Here is an 18121-nt window from a genome sequence, read left to right as displayed (position 1 = left end):
AGTGAATGTTACACCCCTTCAAACAGATATGTCACAGCCAAGTCCTAAAAGCCAAAAACAAAGCTATAACCATTCCATAGCTACAGTGATAATCACAGCATGGCCGTAAAATGACCATCACAGAAGTGTAGAGAGTGAAGCCTCTCCAACCTATCTTTGCATTTGAAACTTCTCAGCTCGAAAGGTGCTTTGAGCTAAATGTTAAAGTCAACATTAACAGGCTCACAATGACAATGCTAACATTACAATATTTAGAAGGTACAAAAGCTCAAAGGTCTGTGTGTCCAAACTTTTGACTGGTACTGTAGTTAGTTTAGTGTGTTAGCAGGCAAACGTTTGATAGTTTTCCACGAGCACTAAACACAAAGTATGATCTGAAAACTTTTGTTCCAATGCCTTTGAAAGCACTAAAAGCAAGATATATGAAGGTTATGAAAGTCAGTCTAAAGCTTCTGCAAGTAGAATTTTATACTGTACTGAAAAAGTACAAAAATAAGTAGTGCCCAATTGGTGGAAAACGTTAACAAATTTAAAACCTAAGAGAATAAAAAATGTCAGCAGTTAATGCCTGGGCTGAAAAACATAACATAGACAAAAAACTATTTATAATAAACAGAATTCCTGCTTTATTATCAAAGCACATTGATATTCCAAATAACTAGCTAATGCCCATGAGGTTGGAACTGCCATGGTGTACCAACTCTTATCACTTAGATCTGCAGGTAAACAGCTGCTAAGATAACGAGATACAGCCACCTCTGTGCTGCTATTTTTTGTCAGGCTTATATTTAAATAAACAAATGAGGAAAATGACAGAGGTCACATTGGTTGCTACGTGATGATAACCAACCAAACAATGATTGTTTGATGGCTGAATAATGTGAAAAGTAAAATGTTTTGTCACTTTTTTCAATAATTTAATGTTAGTGGTCTGTTATTTTAAACTCAACATCTCCTAACACTCATACATTTCCAGGTAAAAGTCAGATGCTGTTGTTTTGTGAGAAGCTCATTTTCATGTGCAAATGAGGAATCAGACAATGGTCCTGCAGTAGTGTTGCTTTCATCATGAATTACAAAGCACAATAGTTTTGACCGTGCAAAGCTTGTGCTCGGTCAGAGCCCACCAGAGCTGAGCTCTGTGTCCTGACATTCAAATGGCATCATCAGCTCCACCTCCTTCACTATCATGGTGTTTCCAACGATACTTTTGGCTTCAAACATCCTCTTTCAGACACTGTCTCATGTTGACCAAGAAAAAGAGTTTTCAGGGGCTTGAAGTGGACTGACTAGACACTACTGACCTTGGTAATAGGAGATCTCTTTCCAGCCTTCCTTTCTTCTAAAGAACATGATTTTCAACTTACTAACTATATGATTATGTGAATAACAACAGTGTGTTGAAAATGTTGTGGTTATTGGGCCAGCATCAGCACAGAAACCACTACAGAAGGTAATAAGTTGCCTGACAATTACTGTTGATGCCAAAACAGTGTTTGAGTTGTCATTCTTTCAGATATAAGGGATGTTGTAGGGAGACTGAATCATTTTAAGAAAAAGTATTCGGTAACTGAAAAGATCAGAAATATTCCATTTACAAAACAATCTAATCTTTAATGAGAAAAATGTATGATTCTTTGGGCTGTAAAATCACAGGGGACATATACAGCAAATATCTATATTTTTGATGGGAAAATATTGAACAAGTTAACGGGAACAGTCTGCTGCCAGACTTTTGACAATTTTTTAAAGTTTTGTTGCATGTATCTTCCAAGTGTTACACTCTGTTAATATATTATTCTGCAAAGTGATGCTCAAATATCAAAATAAAATAACAATAAATAAAACAGTTTTTTTCAGCATCAGTACACAGGAAGGCAGTCCAACAAAGCAGCAGCACCAGTTCTGAAGTCATACACTGTCTCACTGCAAAAATGCACATGCTGGGGAAAATGGTTGGATCGCTGACACACAGTGAACAAGATGAACTGGACAATGATGGTGCACTGGGTCAGTGTCTGGTCTCACAATTATATTTCATGATCACATCATGATGATGATCTCCAAATCATTTGCAATGATGCATGTGCTTCAAACAGGTCTTTTAGTGGAAATGAATTATGGGTTGAAGACTTATAAATTGGATTCAGGCAAAGTAAGGTTTTCCCACTTTCTGTCTATGCATAGCCCATGTTCCTCATTATTATCACTTTGAGTGCAGACTAGCTAGACCAGCGCTTCTCCAAATGTGCTGTTACATGGCTATAATAAAATTTAGGGTGTGCGTTGTGACAAAAAGCTAGCTAGACTGAGCCCTAGCGAGTTAAGAGGCCTCCTCTTCACCAACTTGAGCTTGTAGGTGAGACAGAGGCACTCCCATGTCCTGATGCTTTTACTGCTACAGCAACAGGTGATTCTTTCTGGACAAATCTTCTTATATTCATAGTCTTAGCTCGTTAAAGCCACCACCAGATGCCAACAGTAGCATACAATTACATGTATGACACAAGAAGAGATCATTGACAAATTGAATGCTGCACACAGACTTTATTAATTAGGCAACAATGGGGAGCCATCAATTACAATTTAGATGTGTCATTTTGTTATCCTATAGACTATCTGTCAGACAAAAAAATGTATATGTATATTAAAAAAAGAAAAGCAAGCAAAAAACAGAAATAAACAATTTCTAACAAAAATATATGATAAACACAGTCATAACAGATGAAAAGAGAATATGATGAAATCAACATCCATTATCTGTGTCGTAACTATTTTATTATTAACTCTTTCTATTGTTTTCTCCTAAAGACCCCCCCTGCCCAACCATCCCTGAATATCTGCTCCTCGCTGAAACTCCAGTGGTTTAACTTCTCACCTGGCTGCAGAGACATACAAGTGTATTCAAGTACCAGCTGCGACATCATAGGTGGGTGTTGATGCAGGTGCAGCAGAACATGTTTCTGGCCACACACAGAGAGGGCAGCAAAACACTGCTTTTCAGTCTGGTTTTTAGTGACTTTAAAAAAGTTCCAGATACTTCATGTGAGTCTTTGCAAGAAGCTTAGGGAAGTTTACGACATGTTTTGATTTAAAGTGAATCTAATGACAGAGTATTTGATCTACTTGATCTGGTTAACAAAGTCAACTAACTACATTAATTTTGCTTCCCTGCATTGTGCCTTTGTAGCTTGTAGAAAAACACAATCAAGAACAGTTTCCATCAGCTTCATCAGTGTCTTCCTCTTGTTTCCTGGGTTGAGTCACCCACCTCAGTTTGACGTCACTCTGTAAAGTCCTGAACCTTTCACCAAGCTGAGAGGGAATAAAGGCAACCAGAGGGAATAAAGGTCAAATAAGAATCATTAGAATCATTTTGGAAATCTAGCTTCATCAAACAGAAACTGCTTCAAGTATTATTGTAGCATTTGACATACTGTACACAAAAATACTCGAAACATTAGTTAACAATCAACTTAAGACCTTACTAACTAAATATTCTGTGTTAAGCCCTTGTCAGTCTGGATTCAGGGCCAACCATAGCAGCATCTCCACAACATCCTTACATTTAAATGATATAGTGACTGCGGTGGATGAAAAGAAGCATTGTGCTGCCTTGTTCATCGACTTGTCAAAAGCTTTCGATTTAGTCGACCATGCCCTGCTTCTACAGAAACTACTGAAAATTGGTTGTGACTGGACTGCTTAAAGATAGTTCCAACACTACCTATCTGACAGACAGCAATGTGTAAAAGCAGGTAGTACTTAGTCAACGTTCTTGCCAATAACAAAAGGGGTCCCTCAGGGTTCAATTTAAGGGCCAGCCCTGTTTACACTCTAAATTAAGGATATTGTTCAGTCATGAATTAATTGTAATGTTCATTTATATGCAGATGACACTATTCTGTATTGCTGGGCAGATTCCATACAATTGTCTGTTGAGAATCTCCAACAGTTTTTTAATACTTTTCAAGAGGCACTCACTGAACTTAAACTTGTGTTAAACCCTTACAAAACAAAATATATGCTGTTTTTTGAAAAGCTAAGAAAATTGATCCTAGCAGAATTCAGATTAGCACTTTACATGGCACAGAAATTGAAAGAGTCCCTCATTATAAATATTTAGGCATCTGGAAAAATTCACATTTAAAGTCCCTGTGGACAATCTTGTAAAAAAGTTGTGGATGAAACTTGGTTTCTTGTATAGAAATAGAATCTACTGTCCCATATGCAGTAGAAAAAGAATTGAGGGTGTATTTCTTTCTTCCCTGGACTATGGTGATGTGATATTCAGACATGCCTCTGTCACCACTCTTAAGCCATTAGATGCTACCTACCTCTCTACTGTTAGATTAATTACTGGGGATATGTCCAGTACTCATCATTGCACTCTGTATGAGACACTATGAGACGAGATCACCACTGGTATATATTCATTTATAAAGCACTACCAAATAAATTGCCAAACTATCTGACGTCATTAATAGATCTGGTTGTAAGGGTCTGCACCATGACCTCTAATTACTGAGATCTGGTTTTGACATCTGGTGCTGTCAGTCTGATCCCTGAAATCTGACTACTGAGATCTAGCCCTTGAGGTCCGGGTTGTTGAGGTCTGATGTCTGAGATTTATTTGTGTAGGGACAGGAGGGAGTTTTACCTGCTGGAGAATCTGGGCATTAGTAGCTGGATCTGAAAGGTCAGCAACAGTCTGAATCTTCACCCTCACCATGGTCTTCTTCACTCCCAGGTCTGGTCAGTCCAACAAACATAAATCCACAAACCAAGGAGGGAAATATTATTGCATTATGTGAAAAAACAACAGAAAAGCCTTCATAAGATTTATGTATATGTTTTCACCTTGATAGCACCAGAAGAAATGTTTAGAGTTACAGTTCATATCAGCCCAAGTGTGGTCTGCATTCTCAGCCACACAGTGCTCAGTACCATCGTAGTTATCTGGCTGTCCACTTTGCCAATTTCTGAAGGAGCTGCTGCTCTTGTCTGACCACCTCCATGGTACTCTGTACAAGCCAATCCACGCAGTATGTGTTGACTTCACTGACATCACCTCTGTGTTTTCCTGAGCAGTCTCGATCGTAGCCAGGTCAGTGTGGTTTGTTCTGCAGTAAGTCTGGGCATCCTTCCATGACAGTTGATTGGTAACTAAAGTATATGTTCTCTGGCCTGAAGGATTTGTTCCTACAATAGAGCAAAAGTAAAGCCAGCGTGAGAAGCACAGCAACATTAGCAAGTGTTTGAAAAGATACAACCTGGTCATGATTCATCATGGACTTTGTCACAGAGGACCACTCAGTAAATGGGGAGAAAACATAGTTTTCTTTTGTTCTCTTCTTTTATTCACTACTTGTGAAACCTTTAATGAATGTTCCCAAGATTGTTGAAAGACAAGATAAACTCTAATGTTAGCCTTAGCTTTGAGGATATTCATGTGTTTCAAAACATACCATTCAGTCATGTAGAGATGAGTCCATCTATCTCTCCACATTGCCCCTTGATACCCACAAATTTATGAGTCACAATACATTGCGGTGTGTAAAAATTACTTTTAGAAAGAATTTGTAACACCAATTCCTCTGGTGTCATGGTAATAAACTGCAGAAACAACCAATAACAGTGGAGAGTTTAATCAGAATCACCTGTTTGCAGGTGATTACTGGATGTTTTTCTTTATTTTCACTATCTTCTACATTGTAGAACAATACTGAAGACATCAGAACTATGAAACGCAGAAAAGGGAAACTCATGGTATCTGCATGTGTGGCAGTGTGAACCACAGTGGAGGAGGGGTGACGGTGTGGAGGTGCTTAGCTGGTGACGCTGTTGGCGGTTTATTCAAAATTGAAGGGACAGTCCATCACTAACACAGCATTCTGCAGTGACATGACATCCCATCTGGTTTGACAATGGACAATGACCCGAACTGTCCACAATCACCCAGCGACTTGAGATGGTTTGGGATGAGTTGGGCTGCAGAGTGAAAGAAAAGCAGCTCAACATATATGGGAACTCCTTCAAGACTGATGGAAAATCATTCCAGGTGAGTTCCACAAGAAGCCAAACGTGTGCAAAGCTGTCATCAAAGCAGAGGTGGCTACTTTAAAGAATCTAAAATCTAAAACATTTTGCTTTGTTTATAGTTTTATTGTTTAGCTACTACATAATTTCATATGTGTTATTTCAGAGTTTTGATTCCTTCAGCATTGTTCTACAAAGAAATACCATTGAATTAGAAGGTGTGCCCAAACTTAACTTGTACACGCTGCAGTTGCAATATAGCATGTTTTCTTCAAATCAGTAAACAGAAAATTTTCTTACCATTAAAACAAACCAAATTATATCTATCATGAGAATTTCCATTATTTATTATTATTATTATTCCCATTTAACACACAGTTCTCATATGCAGCAGTGAAACTTGGCTCACAGGGGCTCCAATTGTGGTAAATCAGTTTCTGACATTTCAACAATTGCTGACCACCTCCAGGAGTTTGCATCATTGCCACTAACTCCCCTCCAGGATTTTAGATCATCAGTCAGTTTCAAGTGTACAGTCTTGTTTTCTTTAAATCAGTAGACACATTTTTTTTCTTACCACTGTAACAAACAAAAGAGTATTTGGAGGAGCAGCTTTCATCATGCCATTTTTCTCCATTTTTCTCCACTACCACACAGGTCTGATGTCCACCATTATTATTTGGCTGAGCAGAGTCCCAGTTCTGGTAATCTGTTTCTGAGGTTTCACCAGTTGCTGACCACCTCCAGGAGTTTGAATCATTGCCCATCACTCCTTTCCAGAATGTCGGATCATCATTCAGTCCAATCCACATCTGCGATGTGTCTGAACTTGGTCTGTTTAACTTGCTTATATCATCGATACTTTTGATGGTCGCCAGATCAGTGTGTTTCTCTCTGCAGTAACGCTGAGCATCGGTCCAGGTCATCGACTGGTTGATGTAGTGGTACTCATAAAAGCGGGTTTGAGAGCAGGAGGTGAGGCCAAATCCTAAGGGTTGGTGATAGAGGACATATTTAGTTCATGTTTGGTTTGGCTCATCTGGATACTATCTAAAGGCTTTTTAGTTAGTTTTACAATAGAAAATGTCTCATATTTAGAGAAGTACCAGGAAAAGGAAAAAACAGAAAATAAATCCAACCCCCATGAGTTGGATTTATCAAATAATGAAAGAGATAAAATAATCATTGGTTTAAATGACCTTATCCTTAGGTTAAATTTCCACAAATTAAAACTAAAATAAACAAATAATTAACAGTATACACTTGAAGTTGATAAAGTTCATTCATATTCTAAATGATTGTGTGTATATATTTTTGTTCATATTTTTTAATCATCAGTATCAAATAAACCAAATTGCAAGTCATCAAGTCAGAATCACGTGTCATATGTCCACCAAAGCAACAAGGAGTCAAAACCTAGTATATCACTTATATTACTTCCAACTCCAGAATGTAACAGACTTTTATTAGAGGCAGGTCTTTATGTGTAACTCCCTCTGTTTGACATGAAGAATTGGTCATAGCGATTCATATGAAGCCTCAGTACTGATGACTTCTCTCTCTCCCTATCTCTCTCCTGCTCCCTCTGCTTGGTGTGTCGGATGTTCAGTTATTCCTCTGCTTCCTTTATCAAAAAATAGATGTAAATAATATTTTTTTTCTTTTCGCTTTAATGGAGGTGAGGAAACCAGAGTGGCTAGTTAACTGCAGGTAACAAAAGGTGTAGTCCCAAGCCCCCCAGTTGGCATCCACACACTGTCTGGTACCAAGTTTACACCCAGTTTGTTTGAAAAAAAGTCACTAAATCTGGTGCCAGTGTGCCAAGTTAGCAACACTGCAGTCTGTAAACAACCCACGAATAGAACCTGTTTGCACCAGAAATGCCAACTCAGTGACAAGGCACTTGGGTCCAGTCCAGGTTATATGGGTGGCCCCACTGTTGCAGTTCAGCCAAATATTGATTGTTACTTACAGGAAGTATTGAATATCTCTGAAACAAATGTATTCCAGTCCTGTATTTTTGAGTCAGATATGAGAAACTTTTCAAGAAAAATGTTTTTCAAAACTGAAGAAGATTTTTAAATGAGACAACTCAAATGACAGCTGCAAGGGTTCCTGTATGTCTTGCAGCTATACTTAACACTCCTCTGACATTTTCTGTGAGACTTGAAATGACTTCACTGCCCAAATGAAATCTTTCTTACAAGCCTGTATGATGATACATGCTGAAAACTAGAACCCATCAACATGAAATCTCTTACCAAAGATGACAAAAACCAACAGCTCTGTAGAGTCCATTTCTGATTTCACTGAAAAGTAAAAAGCAAAAAGTAGAAGAACACCAGTGGGGAAAAAAGTATGACGTATCAAGCATTTACCAGGTCAGCTGACAAAAAAGCAAAAATCCACTTTAATCCATAAATAAAAGACATGTTCCCTTTTGAAAAAGCTTGACTATGGTTTTAGACTTGGTCTAATATTTATAAAATAGTTGTATTAGATTAGAGGTGACGTAAATTGTAACTAATAAATGTAAATGTGTTTCTGGTGTGTTTCAAAGGCATATTAAAGAATATTTAAACTACTGGGTGAAACGTATGTATGTGATTCACACTGGGAAACTGTGACTTTGAAATGTGACTGTGACTAAAATAACAATATTAACAATATACATTTTAAGTTGATGAAGTTGATTCATATTCTTCTATTATAATATTCTGATGGTACATTTTACATACAAATTACTTGGTATGTAACGTATGTAGGTGATTCACACTGGGAAAAGGTTAAATTGCACAATGTAAAAGGAAAGTTATATTATAATAATAATAATGATAATTATAGCACAAAAGGTAAACACTAAAAAAGTCACTTTAATTACTGATATAAGTAGGAGTAGTAATAATAATGATAATAATAATAATAATAATAATAATAATAATAATAATTAAAGAGAAAATATACTCACGTAAAAAAATCCAGCATTTGAAATTAACAAGAGCGAGAATGTCAGCAAAGAAATGTCCACTCCGCTCTCTGAGAAATAGCCTGTGCTGTGCTGCATTTTATCATATTCATATTTAAATAACCAAATGAGGGAAATGTAACCCCTTACAATAAACTGATTACATAACAAAATGATCCATAAGACCAGTGATGTTGTGGGGATGGAGCTGGACTCTCTGGCGGCGGTGTCAGACAGGAGGATGCTGTTTTAGTTAGATACCATCCTGGACAACACCTCCCACCCACTCAATGAATTCCTCCACAATGCACCACAGAATGACACAAGCCATTCCTGCCTGTAGCCATAAAACTTTACAACTTGTCCCTTTATGCAAATTGATCTTCAGAGTCAATAGAAAGACCCTTGGACTTATTTCATTCTTTGAGTGCAATATTTCAATCCAGTGCAATATTTCAATATCCCTATACTGACAAGTGCAATTTTAGACTGCAATTACCCAATGTATTATTGCATTTATATTTATACTGCATATAATATAAGGACATATTTTTACATTTTATGTTTATATTTTTCTTTACTGTAACGTCACCTAATTTCCCGCTGGGCATCAATAAAATATTCTGATTCTGATTGTGATATAACCATGATGTTTGGTCATCAAAAAGTTTTTGATAATAATTATTCACACACATACATAAATATATCTATTATTGGTGCGGGAACTTTGGTTGTTTTTGTTTTTGTTGTGGCTCTTTCAGTTGATGCTATAGCTGTAGCTGTGGTTGCTGTTACCTTTCACAGCACTTCAGTGTTGTACAACCAGATACTCCGGGCAGGATTTGAACCTGTTAATTCCACCAGATGTAAAAGCTGTGTTAACAATATACACCCAGTCATTTGAGTTCACTGCACCTGAGCAGCCCCTGCATATAGTTAGTGGTACACCATTAAAAACAAGTAGGCCACATCCTTGATAATCATAACAGCCAAAACCATGACAAGTAGGCTTTCACATACGAGGAATTAGTTTTGGTGTTTTTGTGCAAAACACTGTAGGTCAGATTACTAAAATATAAATAAAAAGAATTTAACAGTAAAGTAAAATAAAATATTTACAATAAAGATGTGAAAATATTGAATATATAAATATTAGGTCTGTCAAAAAAAACAACTTGAAAATACCCTGTTAAGGAACATTTAGAACAGATAAAAAATGTGTGATTAATTTGTGATTAATGGTGAGTTAACTATGGAAAATCATGCGATTAATCGTGATTAAATATTTAAATTGATTGACAGGGGGTGGTGTCAGTGATTCAATGGTGGGTGGGAATAAGCTGTTCTTGTGGCAAGAGGTTTCAGTCCTGATGGATCGCAGCCTCAAAGAGTTTGTGTCCGGGGTGGGAGGGGTCAGCTAGAATCTTTTCTGCACGCCTCAGGGTCCTGGAAGCGTACAGGTCCTGCAGGAGTGGTAGATTACAGCCAATCCTCCAACCTGTCAGTAGAGCCAATGATACGCCACAGTCTGCTCTTATATTGGGAAGTGGCAGCAGGTGGTGATGGAGGAGGTGAGGATGGACTTGATGATGGTGGTGTAGAAGTTCACCATCAATTAAAGCTGAAAATTAAAGCATTGATTGTTACAGATAAATACAGAGACAGGACCCCAATGTAAGACTGGAGACAGTAGATTCGATGAACAATCTTCACTCAGGAAACAGCTTCGGTACACAGGAAGGCAGTCCAACAAAGCAGCAGTACCAAATCTGCAGACTAAAGACACGGTTGGGAAACAGAAACAAGTCGTACACTGGCTCACTGGGAAAACTTCAAAAAAAGGTTGGACCGCTGACACAAAGTGAACAAGATGAACTGGCACAGAGGGCAGGGAACGCTGAGAGGTGAGTGAGTATCAAAATAAAACCGTCAACATAAATAACAGACATGAGAGAAAACGACATTGACGGTGCACTGAGTTAATGTCTGGTCTCACACTTGTGTTTCCCACATCAGGATGATGATCTCCATGATCTTACATTCATAGTCTTAGCTGGTTATAGCCACCACCAGATGCCAACAGCAGCCCTTTCACTGTTGTGCTTTCCCCTGAGCTCACACAAAATGAATTTAGGGAGAAAGTAAATTACATGTATGACATAAGAAGAGATCATTAACAAATTGAATGCTGCACACAGACTTTATTAATTACGCAACAACAGGGAGTTGTTATACTATAGACTTCCTGTCAGACAAAAAAATGGATATGTATATAAAAAAAGCAAGCAAAAACTAAAATCAACAATTTCTATCAACAACATATAATATACACACTCACAACAGATGAAAAGATAATCTGATGAAATCAATATCCATTATCTCTGTTGTAACTATTTATTTATTCAATCATTCTATTGTTTTCTCCTAAACATTTCATAGCAGAGTGCTTACACATAAAACACAGAGAAAATGGATCGTTAAAAAGTCATCCCCCCTCCTGAAAAGCTCCTCGCTGAAACTCCAGTGGTTTAACTTCTCACCTGGCTGCAGAGACATACAAGTGTACTCAAGTACCAGCTGTGACATCATAGGTGGGTGTTGATGCAGGTGCAGCAGAACATGTTTCTGGCCACACACAGAGAGGGCAGCAAAACACTGCTTTTCAGTCTGGTGTTTGGTGACTTTAAAAAAGTTCCAGATACTTCATGTGAGTCTTTGCAAGAAGCTTAGGGAAGTTTACGACATGTTTTGATTTAAAGTGAATCTAATGACAGAGTATTTGATCTACTTGATCTGGTTAACAAAGTCAACTAACTACATTAATTTTGCTTCCCTGCATTGTGCCTTTGTAGCTTGTAGAAAAACACAATCAAGAACAGTTTCCATCAGCTTCATCAGTGTCTTCCTCTTGTTTTCTGGGTTGAGTCACCCACCTCAGTTTGACGTCACTCTGTAAAGTCCTGAACCTTTCACCAAGCTGAGAGGGAATAAAGGCAACCAGAGGGAATAAAGGTCAAATTAGAATCATTAGAATCATTTTGGATAAAATAAAAAACAGAAACTGCTTCAAGTATAATTGTAGCATTTGACATACTGTACACAATAAACACTATTAATGTCATGTGTTATATTTGCCAGTGGAGCACAGCTTTAGTTGAGGACTGTTACTGTACTTGTAGGGAGTTATCAGAGTCAACAGTCAGAGCTGTTTTGACTGTTGTTCATATACAACATTTTTTTGCCTGAGGCTAAACTCCCAACTACCTTCAAATGTCCAAACTGTGGTGTCTGGAAATGACTGAGATCTGGTTTTGACATCTGGTGCTGTCAGTCTGATCCCTGAAATCTGACTACTGAGATCTAGCCCTTGAGGTCCGGGTTGTTGAGGTCTGATGTGTGAGATTTAGTTGTGTAGGGACAGGAGGGAGTTTTACCTGCTGGAGAATCTGGGCATTAATAGCTGGATCTGAAAGGTCAGCAACAGTGTGAATCTTCACCCTCACCACGGTCTTCTTCACTCCCAGGTCTGGTCAGTCCGACAAACATAAATCCACAAACCAAGGAGGGAAATATTATTGCATTGTGTGAAAAAACAACAGAAAAACATTTATAAGATTTATGTATATGTTTTCACCTTGATAGCACCAGAAGAAATGTTTAGCGTTACAGTTCAGATCAGCCCAAGTGTGGTCTGCATTCTCAGCCACACAGTGCTCAGTACCAGCATAGTGATCTGGCTGTCCTCTATACCAGTTTCTGAAGGAGCTGTTGCTCTTGTCTGACCACCTCCATGGTACTCTGTACAAGCCAATCCATGCATTATGTGATAACTTCACTGACATCACTTCTGCGTTTTCCTGAACAGTCTCGATCGTAGCCAGGTCAGTGTGGTTTGTTCTGCAGTAAGTCTGGGCATCCTTCCATGACAGTTGAGTTGTAATTAAAGTATATGTTCTCAGGCCTGGAGGATTTGTATCTACAATAGAGGAAAAGTAAAGCCAGTGTGAGAAGTGCAGCATCATACTGCTGAGTGCACCCAAACAAACTTCAAACTTTCAGTCACCGAGGACAGCTTGGTTTTCGTTAAATCAGTGAACACAAAAAATTTCTAACCATTGTAACAAACAAAAGGTAATTTGCGGAAGCAATTTTGGTCAGCCCATGTTCCAACATCGAACATAAACACACAGAACTGATTTGCATCAATATTATATATTGTATATATTATTGTGTATTATACAATATTATGTATTATAATAATATTTGGCTCATTGGGGTACCAGTACTGGTAACCTGTTTCTGAGGTTTCACCAGTTGCTGACCACCTCCAGGAGTTTGAATCATTGCCCATCACTCCTTTCCAGGATTTCGGATCATCATTCAGTCCAATCCACATCTGCGATGTTTCTGAACTTGGTCTGTTTAACTTGCTTATATCATCGATACTTCCGATGGTCGCCAGATCAGTGTGTTTCTCTCTACAGTAACGCTGAGCGTCGGTCCAGGTCATCGACTGGTTGATGTAGTGGTACTCATAAAAGCGGGTTTGAGAGCAGGAGGTGAGGCCAAATCCTAAGGGTTGGTGATAGAGAACATATTTAGTTGTAAAATCTTGTTTGGAACGGTTGATCTGGATACTGTCTAAAGGCTTTTTATTTAGTTTCCAGTCCTGTCTTAATGACAACTCAAATGACAGCTGCAAGGGTTCCTGTATGTTTTGCAGCTATACTTAATACTCCTCTGACATTTTCTGTGAGACTTGAAATGACTTCACTGCCCAAATGAAATCTCTCTTACAAGCCTGTATGATGATACATGTGATCTGAAAACTAAAACCCCTCAACATGAAATGATGTAAAGCAATCAGAACTCTTACCAAAGACAACAAAAATCAACAGCTCTGTAGAGTCCATTTCTGAAATTCAAGTAAAGAAAAAAAGTAGAAGAACATCAGTGGGAGCAAAGTATGAAGTATCAAGCATTTACCAGGACAGCTGACATTAAAGAAATAATCCACTTTAAACCATAAATTAAAGACACGTTACATTTTGAACAAGCTATAATTTTAGACTTGGTCTGAGATTTATAAAATATGATTAATACATTTATTTATTTACTGATATTAGTAATAATAATAACTAAGAGTAAATAGAAAATATACTCACATGCAAAAAATCCAGGATTTGAATTTAACCAGAGCTAGAATGTCTGCATGAAAGTGTCTGCTCCCCTCTCTGAGATATATCCTGCGCTGCCCTGCATTTTATCGTACTCATATTTAAATAACCAAATGAGGAAAACCTAATTTATTAATTCAAGCAGATGTTAAAGCGATGTTACCATTGTGTTATCATTTCAGTGCACTGCACCTGCGTAACCCCTACATAAAGTTAGTGTTCAACACACAGAAAAGCCACATTTCTGTCTTTTTTTCATTCGTTTTTCACTGATTGAGGTTTGATTGATTGATTGATTGATTGATTGAGAAATGGAAAATTTGTGCCACCACCACCACTTGTGGATGGAAACACACCTGAATGTGCATTTTCTTGTCCTGATTTCCTCTGATATTTGTAGAAATATGCACTACATATGGATGGAAACTCATTCTTTTGGCTACCAAGTATCTCTCTTATCTCTGAGCTGAGTGACTAAAGTTTAGTGCATCTATCATAAGTGGTTTGTTAATCTAAACTGTGCTGTAAAAAAGCATGAGGGAAAGGTTTAAAAGTTGTTATTTCTGCAAATGAAACACAGCTTTCCTTTGTTATTTTACTTGATAGCATCTGAGGTGTCTTTCACTATTTTTCTTTAAAGCCGTTTAGTTGTTGTTATGTCTGATCTGAGGTCTGACACCAATATCAATTCACTGTGCTTCTGTAAGGATGATTGCACCATTCTTGTATTGGATGTGTATATATTATTATTATTATTATTATTATTATTATTATTTATGACTTATTGTTATGATTTTCCTTGAAGTGACATCAAAATGGCTTGAAGACTTTGGGGTCACACTGGGACATTGGCTGGACCATAGTAAAAAACATTGAGCTGTAAATCTGGCCATGTCGTATTTAATTCTGCAGAATGTGCATTTCATACATACCTTTAAAGGTAACCTGTGGAGTTTTTGACCTCCTGTTTTTTTTCTAATGGGTCTCCACTTGGGTTGTCTTGAATGCAGGTGACATGATAAATATTCCTGCCAATGCTTTGACATTAACGTTTTTGTATTTATGTATTTATTATGAGGGTAAACATGAACAGATTAGAATCTGATTTTCTGTTGAAACATACTAATTTATTCCAATCACATTTTGTATGAGCAATACCAAAGGGACAACATGCAGAGAAAAGATTCATTTGTATCATCAGTGAAGTATTAAGAAATGCCTTAATTCTGGTGCAGAATTTATTGTCAAAGCACACTGATATTCCAAATGACTAACTAAGGCCCTGAAGGTTGGAACTGCAACTGTGTACAAACTCTTATCACCTAGATCTGTAGATAAACATCTGCTAACACAATGAGATGATGTGTAACAGTTCTGTTCTGCTGTTTTTTTTTTGTCAGGCTCATATTTTAATAAACAAATGAGGAAAATGACACAGGTCATTTCAACAACATCTCCTAACACTCATACATTTCCAGGTAAAAGTCAGATGCTGTTGTTTTGTGAGAAGCTCATTTTCATGTGCAAATGAGGAATCAGACAATGGTCCTGCAATAGTGTTGGTTTCATCATGAATTACAAAGCACAATAGTTTTGACCGTGCAAAGCTTGTGCTCGGTCAGAGCCCACCAGAGCTGAGCTCTGTGTCCTGACATTCAAATGGCATCATCAGCTCCACCTCCTTCACTATCATGGTGTTTCCAACGATACTTTTGGCTTCAAACATCCTCTTTCAGACACTGTCTCATGTTGACCAAGAAAAAGAGTTTTCAGGGGCTTGAAGTGGACTGACTAGACACTACTGACCTTGGTAATGGCAGGTCTCTTTCCAGCCTTCCTTTTTTCTGGCAAACCTCTAAAGAAGATGGTTTTTAATTAACTAACTATATGATTATGTGAATAACAACAGTGTGTTGAAAATGTTGTGGTTATTGGGCCAGCCTCAGCACAGAAACCACTACAGAAGGTAATAAGTTGCCTGACAATTACTGTTGATGCCAAAAAAGTGTTTGAGTTGTCATTCTTTCAGATATAAGGGATGTTGTAGGGAGAATGAATCATTTTAAGAAAAAGTATTCGGTAACTGAAAAGATGGGCAACATTAAATATGACAGTATGCAGTATTTTTGTTTTTTTATATTTTAAATATGTTATTTTACCAATGAAATTTAATAATTATATTAAGTTTGGATTGTTAAATCCCAAGGGGTGTATACAGCAAATGGGGCAAAAATGTATCATTTTTATGGTAAGGTAATGTCCAATTTAATAGGAGCACGTCTCTGCCAGACCTTTAGCATTTTTAAATGTTTTTTCTGTGCATCAGTTGTCATAGAAGAAACTCTCAGATGGGCCAGTAGATCTTCAGAAGTGTCTGCAACACTTTTCTATAACTTGTTAAACTATAAGTTCCAACATTACTAAACTATGGTTCAAGAATCAAAGTAGACACTGAGACAATAAGAGTCCAAGAAAGAAAGAGTCTGATGCAATCAAACAGATTTACTGTAAAATGCAAGATAACACAGCAAACTGAAGTTGATGCATGAAGCCAGACACTGAATACAACACAGTCCAACTCTGCCTTGTATTTCCTGGTGACGCCCCCCCTCATTCAGGGTAGCCTGGAGTTTTGACACTCCCGTCAGCATCAATCAAACTTTGGAACACCATTCCTTTTTAGCCCCCTATCTTAAACCATCTTAATAATGGTATCTCAAATCCACAATGTCTCATTAAAAAATAAAATAACAGGAGGTAATGGGCTTAGAGAACCTTTACTGCATCCCCCGCAGTTTTGACATGGTACATAGAAAGCCTTCATTCCATCCCCTTCTGCTCGAGCACGACACATATAGTACACCTCCTCTCACCTCTTCTCACAGTAACGGGTCATCCGAGGCTTATCCCTCCTCATGGCCAACTTGATGATTTATGCAGGGAATGTCCTCCGCACCATCCACCTGATTTCCCCACTTCTGTCTTACCTCGTTGCAAATACTGATACCCATCCTTATGTGAGGGTCTAATTACTATAGTTTATTACATACAGCCTGACAGGAGACCCTGTTGTCTATTTAACTTGCTGAGTCTGCTGAGTCAGCTGCTTGGCCACCATTTGACCTTGGCAATGGTTACAGTTGACAGAATACAGGTAAATGCAATTTAAAATCCTCCGCACCATCTAGTGTGAAACTTTGTTTGACACTATTCTGCACAGTGATGCTCAAACATACAAGTTTAGTAACAATAAACAAAACAGTTTTTTTTCAAGGGGAGAGGTACTTTAAAGCTGAAAATTAAAGCATTGATTGTAACGGCTGAACCAAGTGGCAACCCACTGTGACATCAGCCACCGGTTTGTGAGCTCCCATTTTGAAGCCTCAAGTTTGTAATTTGGCCGCCGCCATCTTGGTTTTTTGAAACCAGAAGAAACCATATTGGGATGAGAAGGCGGAGCTGAGGAGGAGTGAGGGGTGGATCTGACCTGCTCTGTTCTCTATCCTGATTGTCAGGCAGGTCACTATGTGAGGTACAGTCTGTGTGGTAGCCACACCCGAATGCATACTCTGCTTTATCATCTATTTTCCTCTAAATGGGACCATAATTTAAAAAATGAATATCTTTTGTTCTGAAGAAGACTTGGAACTAGTGATGAGACCATAAACATCAAGTGAGAAGTAGAGCCAGTTTCCCATAGACTTTAATACAATCAGACTGATTTTTGCAACCAGTGGAGTGACCCCCTGATGGTCATTAGCTAGAATACAGTTTAAGGCATTTCCACATTGGCTTCTCTTTTCAGTCTACTTCCATTTTTTAATACAGTCTATGAGCTGAACACAGAGATAGGATGCAAATGCAAGACTGGAGGCACTCAGTAGGTTCAATGAAGTCTTTACTTCAGAAAAACAGCTTCGGTACACAGGAAGGCAATGAA

General features: G+C 38.0%; 1 protein-coding gene across 2 annotated transcripts; it reads right to left on the bottom strand.

The window, feature by feature from the left end:
* Positions 1-2572: 2572 nt before the first annotated feature.
* On the bottom strand, positions 2573-9403 carry LOC139613495 (C-type mannose receptor 2-like). Of its 2 annotated transcripts, XM_071470182.1 has the most exons (6): positions 9008-9403; positions 8301-8348; positions 6617-7027; positions 4861-5202; positions 4661-4752; positions 2573-3315 (listed from the first exon to the last, which is right to left on the bottom strand). In XM_071470182.1, exons 2-6 carry the CDS (start codon positions 8335-8337, stop codon positions 3208-3210), a joined length of 990 nt encoding a protein of 329 aa, XP_071326283.1. In that variant the 5' UTR covers positions 8338-8348; positions 9008-9403; the 3' UTR covers positions 2573-3207. The 2 variants fall into 2 exon arrangements, with proteins under 2 accessions (XP_071326283.1, XP_071326284.1); XM_071470183.1 differs by lacking the exon at positions 9008-9403 and having other exon boundaries at positions 8301-8767.
* Between the last annotated feature and the right edge of the window lie 8718 nt (positions 9404-18121).

This window comes from Trachinotus anak, unplaced genomic scaffold (genome assembly GCF_046630095.1).
Source record: "Trachinotus anak isolate AG129_WGS33_773 ecotype Australia unplaced genomic scaffold, CSIRO_AGI_Tana_v1 ptg000032l, whole genome shotgun sequence".
NCBI classification, from domain to species: domain Eukaryota; kingdom Metazoa; phylum Chordata; class Actinopteri; order Carangiformes; family Carangidae; genus Trachinotus; species Trachinotus anak.
The sequence above is the reverse complement of the archived record's forward strand: the minus strand, read 5'-3'. Positions and strand labels throughout refer to the sequence as shown.